This window comes from Cucurbita moschata, unplaced genomic scaffold, assembly GCF_002738365.1.
Source record: "Cucurbita moschata cultivar Rifu unplaced genomic scaffold, Cmos_1.0 Cmo_Scf00056, whole genome shotgun sequence".
Taxonomy (NCBI): domain Eukaryota; kingdom Viridiplantae; phylum Streptophyta; class Magnoliopsida; order Cucurbitales; family Cucurbitaceae; genus Cucurbita; species Cucurbita moschata.
In genome coordinates, this window is record NW_019268572.1 from 1,377,327 (window position 1) to 1,387,339 (window position 10,013).

The following is a 10,013-nucleotide window of genomic DNA, read 5'->3' on the forward strand; positions in this document are numbered from 1 at the left end:
ATTAAATTTAGTCATATCGGAATTTGATATCGGGATTTGGGAATGTTTTGTGTGTCACATTGTATTTCAGTATTTCTTGAGTGACATATTGGTGAGAGTCTATATAGTGTGATAGTGAGATATTCACTTGGAAGGCTTGGTTTTAGTAGTGATTGATTGCTACCCATGGATGTAGGGGAACTTCTTCTCTCCGAACCATGCAAATATCTTGGTGTCTATTTGTGTAATTCCGTTCATTGGTGTTGTGAGTACATTTGTTCCGCTTTCAGCACACAACAAGTGGTATCAAAGCTAATTAAGATCCGCCAGAAACGTTGCTATTGAAGATCTCAATGGTATCACCGTGGGCCACACCATGCCAATGGAAGGAGCGGTCTTCGTCCATAACGTCGCGGTCATAAATGAAAAAGAAATCCTCTGGTGGCAGATGAAAATGCAGTCTCTGCTGTAGCTTATGCAGCTCTTTCTTCAATTTCCCCACGTTATCCGTTGGGCTCACTTCCATTGATATCTTTGAGTTCTCAAATTTCAGTTGCACCATTACTTTCAACTTATTCTTCGACGACCCACTCGTTGCCACCGTCACAGCCGCCGCCGTCGTCGTTGTCGTTGTCGTCGACGGCTGCAGCGGCGGCGTTGTCATCCCGGCGCAGCGGTCAAAACTGTAGGCGACGACTGCAAACAAACCTCAACCTCAGAATTCTCCGACATCTCGCTGTCACGCAAGGAACGTTGATCCTGTAAGTCGGTAGGGGAGGCGTTGGGTTGGAGCATGATCCCGTTGATGGGGCCCACAGAGTTGATTTTGTGGATCCTCTGTTTGAGGCGCCCGATTGAATGGTTTGGGTCGATTTGGGGTTGCGATTGGGATTGGGAATTGTTTTGGGATTTAGAAGCTACGAGGAGTTGAATGCGAGAATGTTGGAGGATTTCGTAGAATTTGACGTCACGGTCGTCTTAGAGGACATGGCCATTGAAGATTAGGGTTTGTTTGGGGATTGGGATATGGTGGAGTTGTCTATATGGGCAGTGATAGTACTTGCAAGATGATGAGAATCGGCTCACTACAAATCAAGATGTTTGACAGGGTTATACAAAAACTCAATGATGTGAGGTATGTTCCTGACTTGAAGAAAAATTTGATTTTCCTTGGCGCTTTGGATGCGAGTGGTTATCGTATCATTTTGGAAGGAGGGAATTTGAAAGTAGCTCGTGGAGCTTTGGTGGCAATTATAGGAACTAGAAGAGGTAGCATATACTACCTCAACGGAACCACAAAAATTGGGCATGCTGCTGTGGGAAATTCGAAAGAACAAGACATATCGAAATTATGGCACATGAGACTTGGGCATGCTGGTGAGAAGGTGCTTTAGACATTGGTGAACCGAGGAGTCCTTAAGGGTGTCACAACTGTTCACTTGGTGAATCGTTTGCTTGTTTCTAGAAATGGTGGGAAAACTCCGCTTGAGACTCAAAGCTAGATCCTAGAGCAAAAAAAAGCCAAGTTTATGGGCTTTAGCAAAGGCGTGAAGGGAGCAAAAAAGCCAAGTTTATGGGCTAAAACAAAGGTATGAAGGGCTATAGGTTATGGTGTCCAGAAACAAGTGTATTGTGCTCCTACTGAAAAACATATTGATCAGGTAGATAATACTCTGATGTCTTAGAACAGGAGGAGCAAAGCCTTGTAAATGAAAGAGTGGAGGAACCTGAGTCCATCGCCAGGAATAGACCACGAAAAAAAAATTCGAAAACCTGCAAGATTTGATGATACAATAGCATATACTTTCCCTTTGATTGATGGAGTTCCCAACAACTACAAAGATGCTATCCAGAGGCTGGATAGATTGCACTGGCAAGAGGGTATGAATCAGGAGATTGCATCATTGGAGATAAATCAAACTTGGGATTTGGTATAACTTCCAAAAGAAGCTATTTGGATGCATGGTTTGATCAATGACTTGAGTATTTTGCAGGAACATATAGATGTGTTTTGTGATAGCCAAAGTGCTATTTGTTTGTCAAAAAATAAAGTTCATCATGCTCATACTAAACATATTGATGTCCGTTTTCACTTTATTCGAGAAATTATTAGTGAAGGGGACATTCGTTTATTAAAATTGGAACTGTTGATAACCCTGCTTATATGTTGACAAAGGTGATCGCTCGTGAAAGTTCTGGCATTGTTTGGATTTCATCAACGTTGGAAGAAAGGAGTAGTGTGTTGACATGATAGCAACCAACTCAGTTATCAACTTGGAGATCTTATGACAAGGTAGAGATTGTTGTAAATTGTCAAGTTTTGATTTGATTTGGTTATTTGGATCCGATTTGATTTGGTTATTTGGATCAAATTTGATTTGGTTATTTGGATTAGATTTGATTTAGTTATTTGAGTTAGATTTAGTCATACCAGATTTAGTCATCTCGGAATTTGATATCGAGATTTGGGAATGTTTTGTGTGTCACATTGTATTTCTTGAGTGACATATTGGTGAGAGTTTATATAGTGTGACAGTGAGGTATTCACTTGGAAGGCTTGGTTTTATTAGTGATTGGTTGCTACCCGTGGATGTAGGGGAACTTCTTCTCTCCGAACCATGTAAATATCTTGGTGTCTCTTTGTGTAATTTTGTTCATTGGTGTTGTGAGTACATTTGTTCCGCTTTCGGCGCACAACAAAGACTACAATCAATGAATGAAATTACACAAAGAGACACCAAAATATTTACGTGGTTTGGAGAGAAGTTCTCCTACAACCACGGGTAGCAACCAATCACTAATAAACAAAGTGTTACAAGTGAATACCTCACTATCACACTACAAAGACTCTCACCAATATGTCACTTAACAAATACAATGTGACACACAAAACTCCAAATCCTGATATATAATTAAATCTGATAGGTCTAATTCAAATAACCAAATCAAATCTAATTCAAATAACCAAATCAAATCTAATCCAAATAACCAATCAAATCTAATCCAAATAACCAAATCAAATCAAAATCTTATGACAATTTACAACAATCTCCACTTTGTCATAAGATCTCCAAGTTGATAACTGAGTTGGTTACTACCACGTCAACGTACTACTCCTTTCTTTCAACATTGATGAAATCCAAACAATGCCAGAACTCTTCACGAGCGATCACCTTTGTCAACATATCAGCAGTTCCAATTTCTAATAAACGAATGTCCCCTTCACTAATAATTTCTTGAATAAAGTGAAAACGGACATCAATATGTTTAGTATGAGCATGATGGACTTGATTTTTTGACAAACAAATAGCACTCTGGCTATCACAAAACACATCTATATGTTCCAGCAAAATACCCAAGTCATTGATCAAATCATGCATCCAAATAGCTTCTTTAAAAGCTTTCGTTACTGCCATATACTCTGCTTCGGTGGTAGACAGTGCAACAGTAGACTGCAATGTTGAATGCCAACAAATAGGTTCATCAGCCATAGTAAATAAATAACTCGTAGTAGATCGTCGCTTATCCAAATCACCAACATAATCAAAATCCACATAACCAACTACAAGATTGTCAAGATTAAACATTTCTTGTTTTTGAAACTTAATACCAACATCAATCGTACCAAGAATTTACCTAAGAATCCATTTGATAGCCAACATCAATAGTACCAAGAATGTACCTAAGAATCCATTTGACAGCCTGCCAATGCTCTTTACCAGAATTATGCATATAACGACTCACCATGTTTACTGCGTGTAAAAGATCAGATCGAGTACATACTATAGCATACATTAAAGCACCAATAGCATTTGTATAAGGAATATTCTCTATATACCTTTTGTCATCGTCAGAACTTGTACGCATGAAGCACTCAGCTTGAAATGAGAAGCAAGTGGAGTACCAATGGGTTTGGTTGAACTATTCAAACTAAATCTTGTCAATACCTTGCGTAGATATTGAGACTAAGTCAACCAGATTATACCTTTTTTTCGATCTCGCTCTATCTCAATTCCAAGTATTTTCTTTGCATTGCCTAAGTCTTTCATTTCAAATGTTTTAGAAAGCTGATCTTTGAGCTTATCAATCTCCACCTGTCTCTTTGAAGCAATTAACATATCATCAACATATAAGAGCAGATAGATAAACGATCCATCATCAAGACACCGATAATACACACAATGATCAAATTGACTATGAGTATACATATGCTCTACCATGAAATGATCAAACTTTTTATACCATTGGCGAGGAGATTGTTTCAACCCATACAAAGATTTCTTCAATCTGCATACCAAATGTTGCTGTCCAACTACTCGAAAACCAACCGGTTGCGCCATATATATTTCTTCTTCCAAATCCCCATACAAAAAGACGATTTTTACATCGAGTTGTACAAGCTCAAGATCAAATTGAGCAAGTAAAGCCAACAAAATTCGAATGGAAAAATGTTTTACCACAGGTGAGAAAATTTCATTGTAATCAATATCTCTTTTTTGTGCATAGCCTTTAGCCACAAGTTGAGCCTTATAACGTATACCAGAAGAATCTTCTTCTTTTGCAAAAACTCATTTATAACCAATTTCCTTCTTACCGTTTGGAAATTGTACCAAATCCCAAGTTTGATTTATCTACAATGATGCTATCTCCTAATTCATAGCCTTTTGCCAGTGCAATCTATCCGGGCTCTAGATAGCTTCTTTGTAGTTGTTGGGAACTCCATCAATCAAAGGGAAAGCATATGCTATCATATCATCAAACCTTTGCACGTTTTCGAATTTCCCTTCGTGGTCTATTCCTGACGATGGACTCAGGTTCCTCCATTCTTTCATTTACAAGGCTTTGCTCCTCCTGTTTTAAGACATCAGAGTTATTATCTACCTGATCAATAGGTTCTTCAGTAGGAGCAACCATATCAGGAGAGAACACCACCTTCTCCACCTGCTTCAATGCCTCGTCATTATTTTCAATTTCCTGCAAAAACATTCCAGACTCATCGAATGTCACATCTCGACTATTAACAATCTTACTTGTTTCTGGACACCATAACCTATAGCTCTTCACGCCTTTGCTAAAGCCCATAAACTTGGCTTTTGTTGCTCTAGGATCCAACTTTGAGTCTGTCACATGATAATAAGTAGGACACCCAAACACATGCAATTTATCATAATCACTAACAGGAGTACCTGACCATACCTCAAGCGGAGTTTTCCCACCATTTCCAGAAACAGGTAGACGATTCACCAAGTGAACTGCATAACTGAGAGCCTAAGCCCAAAATGCCTTACTCAATCCTGTTTAAGATAAAATGCATCGAACCTTCTCTATTAATGTCTGGTTCATTCTCTCAGCAACTCCATTTTGTTGTTGCTTACCAGGAACAGTAAAGTGTCGAACGATCCCTTCATCTCGACATACTTTAAGAAATGGATCATAAGTATATTCTCCACAGTTGTCTGATCTCAACTTTTTGATTTTCTTGTCCATCTAATTCTCTACCATTTTCTTCCACTCTAGGAAGATTTGGAGAACCTCGTTTTTGTGCCTCGTGGGATACATCCAAACTCTCCTCGAGTAGTTATCAATAAAGGTGACAAACCACCTCTTTCCTCCCAATGAGACATTCTTCGTGGGGCCCCATACATCAGTGTGAACATAATCCAAAATGTCCTTTGTTTGATGTATAGTTGTACAAAACTTCACATTTTTTGTTTACCAAATATACAATGTTCACAGAAATCAATTTTACCAGTTGTGGCACCCTTAAGAACTCTTTGGTTCATCTATGTCTAAAGCGCCTTCTCACCAGCATGCCCAAGTCTCATGTACCATAATTTCGATATGTCTTGTTCTTTCGAACTTGCCACAGCAGCATGCCCAATTGTTGTGGTTCCGTTGAGGTAGTATATGCTCCACAAGCTACTTTCAAATTCCCTCCTTTTAAAATGATACGATAACCACTCGTATCCAAAACGCCAAGGGAAATCAAATTTTTCTTCAAGTCAAGGACATACCTCACATCATTGAGTTTTCGTATAACCCCGTCAAACATCTTGATTTGTACTGAGTCGATTCCCATCATCTTGCAAGTACTATCATTGCCCATATAGACAACTCCACCATTGAACTCTTTGAAGTCCAAAAATCTCTCTGTTGGGACACATATGATAGGAGCACCCAGAATCAAGAACCCATTCACTGGTTTGGCTGACTGATAAGGAGATTGTCAAGGCATCATCTATATCAGTGTCGTCATCTCTAACCACATTGGACTTCGACCCCTTCTCTTTTAAGATCGGACAATCTTTCTTCCAATGGTCTTTCTATCGACAATATGCACACTCATTTTTATCAAGTTTTCTCCAATTATCTGATCTACCTCTCGACTTTGATCGGGACTCTCCACATTCGTTCCTTTGCCAAGTAGAAGTCCTTCTACGAGCAGTGATTACATTTGAGCTAGAGTCTTGATATGTCTCATTTTCCTTCTTTCACATCTCATTATTTATCTTGATGTCTCCTTTTCCTTCTTTCGCATCTCATTATTTATTAAGGCATTTGAGACATCTTCAAAATCAATATTAGTGATTCCATGTAGTAGGGTCGTTACTAAGAACTCGTAGGATTCCGGCAAAGAATTTAATAACAACACCACGTTGTCTTCGTCATCAATCTTAACATCAAGATTGAGCAAATCAGTGATAATTTTCTTAAAATCATCCAAATGCTCAGCCATTGAGATACCTTTCTTGTAGTCAAAACGGGAGAGTTTCTTGTTCAAATAGAGTTTATTTTCCACTCTTTTGCATATATTTCGCCTCAAGCTTGTCCCATAGTTCTTTCGCCATGGTTACCTTCATAAATAGATATTTCTGATCCTTACTAAGACATGATTGAATAATTCCACAAGCTTTCCGATTTAATTTCGTCCATTTTGCTTCTGTCATGTCTTCAGGCATCACCTCTTGGAGAGAAGCATCAAGATCTTGTATGATCATCAAATCACTAACTTCGCCTCGCCAAATACCAAAATTATTGGTTCCATCAAATTTCTCTACTTCAAGATTAGAACTCAAAAATCTCGATCCACGCCGTGATTTAATTCCAGATGATTCTGCCATTTTCAAGAAAATAAGCACGATTGTGAGCACATCTAGTGGTCGATGAGGCCAAAACTTTCACAATACCCCAAATACCACAATCAGGCTTTGATACCACTTGTTGTGCGCCGAAAGCGGAACAAATGTACTCACAACACCAATGAACGAAATTACACAAAGAAACACCAAGATATTTATGTGGTTTGAAGAGAAGAAGATCCCAAAAACTTGATAAAAATGAGTGTGCATATTGTCAACAGAAAGGCCATTGAAAGAAAGATTGTCCGATCTTAAAAGAGAAGGGGTCGTCCAATGTGGTTAGAGATGACGACACTGATACAGATGATGCCTTGACAATCTCCCTATCAGTCAGCCAAACCATTGAATGGATTCTTGATTCTGGGTGCTCCTATCACGTTATAAGACTCAGCCCGACCCAGTCACTGGTCTGTTAACCAAGAAAGAGACCCATTTAAATACCCAACTTTCAAATTAATATTTATGTTCAAAGAGACTAATCATACCTTTGAGTATTACCAAGCCTTACTTAATGGGCTCACTATACCACAAGTAGCCAAAGTAGCCACAAGCACGGACAATCCAAAACAAAGCACAAGAGATTTTAAATTCATTGGTAGCCAACATAGAGAAGAATCCAACAATGTAGCTAACATACAAGGCATCAGTTATTGAGTTAATTAAATAAGGTAGAATACTAAATGGTGTAAAATACAATTCCAAGTGCACCAATTAATCCAAAACAAAGCACAAGAGATTTTAAATTCATTGGTAGCCAACATAGAGAAGGATCCAACAATGTAGCTAACATACAAGGCATCAGTTATTGAGTTAATTAAATAAGGTAGAATACTAAATGGTGTAAAATACAATTCCAAGTGCACCAATTAAGTAAGTTTAAATGAGAAGAAATCAATCGAAAGGAAAAAAAGATAGAATTTTTTAACATGAATTTCTACAAGAACATTACAACCAAGAAAATAACTTTTAGACTTTGATCATCTTCTTGTTGTTGATATGACTAAAGGTACCTTAGATGTTTTTCAATACCTTGCACTAGTATGCTAGATGAGATTAGAGAATTTTGATCATGTTGTTTGAGGAACCAAAAGAAGGGAGAGCCATCTTTTAAGTGTAAAGTCACCGATCTTTGAGTGTAAAGGGTTAAGCCATCTCTACCTCTTTTTTCGTAAGTCACCAATCTTTGAGGGTAAAGGTTAAGCCATCTCATTAATCTTCTGCAACTTTGTTATTCCACCTTTTTCTTCCCCTTTACTTAGTTCCTATTCACCTCAGAGTAAGGAAAAAAGTCAGACCATTTATCAGCACCAACTAAAATGTTTTTACAGTATTAATAAAAGCAAACAAAATGAGCTGATACAGACAGCAAAAACTCAAAAAATGCCAAAAAACCAAATAAAGCATCCAAAATAATAAACATAGTTGATCAAGACTTTGAGAAGTAAAGGTATTTAGAAAAAATCTGAAGTACAAAATTTTAACTTACTCTCTTGGATATCTTCTAACACCTAAAGATGGTTCTCTAGGTACTTGCATAGTTCAATAAGATGGAAGAGTTTAGTTATAATGTGAAAGACTACTATAAAAAAAAAAAAAGTTTCTATGTAATGAGTATATGAGATTGAAAAGAATCTTTTACAAAGTCATAAAAAAATTTCAAGTCTCTTAATATATCACAATCTTTTGTCATCCTACTTAAACTACACTCATAGGCAAGTTACTAAACATGGGAACAATTTGTTAATGACTAGAAGAGAAAAACATAGAACATCAACCCAGATACAACACATAAATAAAGCTTAGTACATTATCTTTTTACCTGGATAATTAACCACTCTATTCACAGTAAATTTTCTGCAAGAAAACAAAATAAGATTACCAAATATTAATAACTCATTTCAATATTTAACTGATTGCATAAAAATAATTAGACATCGATATATATACCGAAGTGGAAATTAGGTGGTCTTGCTTTTATCCCGAGCATGGAAAAAGAAGTGATAAAAAATAGAGGAAGGAGACACTAACAAATTTCAATTTGAAATAAATATAATTCTTTACGGGTGTTTTCACAGTTTGCCGTAATTTCAATGCCAACAATAATAGAATTAAAACCCAAAACAACCCAGCACAAATAATTGGTAGAACCATTTACCATAATTTTAAGGTAATCAATAATAATAGAATCAAAACCTCAAACAACCAAATAAAAATAATGAAGGAGAAAGTCAACCCCTCCAAATGGTTGAGTTGGAATATAAACTAAAAATTAAATTAAAAAAAGAAAGGGAGAAATGTTGGAGTAAGAGATGAATGAAAACTAGATATTACGCAAAAGAAAGGAGTTCAGCGAAAATAAAACATTTGATAAGGAAGGCCTTAAGGTGCTATCAGAAAAATCAAAACTTTAAAATCATGTCATAAGACTGTAAAATGCAAAATAATAAAAAAGGAAAAGAGAATAAATAACCATGGTTCCTTCAATAACAAGGGGCCATCTTCTTCAAATGGTTTCTGCAAAGAGTGTAGGGCTTCAATTTTTTGAACCATCATGAACTCGAAATTTTCTGTTATCATCTTCAGCAAATAGATTAGGGTTTCATCATTTACAATCTTGTCTAAACTTCCTTACTTCTCTATCCCAGTAAAAATATGGTTGCAAACAAACTAAAAAGCATTTCTATCCCTGGATCTAAATCCTCTCCCCATTTCTTCAAATCTTGAGAAACTCTCTTATTCCTCATTACCTAGATGTTTTATTGGACTAAAAAAAGACATGTCAAAGCTAACATTCATGTCTCATAATGAAGGGTAAAAAGCCACCTCATAGACCAACCAACAAAATTTGTTATGAACTAACACCCTTAAAAAAAAAAAAAAAAAAAAAAAAAAAAA

General features: G+C 36.8%; 1 protein-coding gene across 1 annotated transcript; it reads right to left on the minus strand.

The window, feature by feature from the left end:
* Positions 1 to 295: 295 nt before the first annotated feature.
* Positions 296 to 643, minus strand: LOC111436577 (biquitin domain-containing protein 7SL RNA1-like). The gene has a single exon (XM_023074322.1). It carries the CDS (start codon positions 641 to 643, stop codon positions 296 to 298), a length of 348 nt encoding a protein of 115 aa, XP_022930090.1.
* Positions 644 to 10,013: the final 9,370 nt, after the last annotated feature.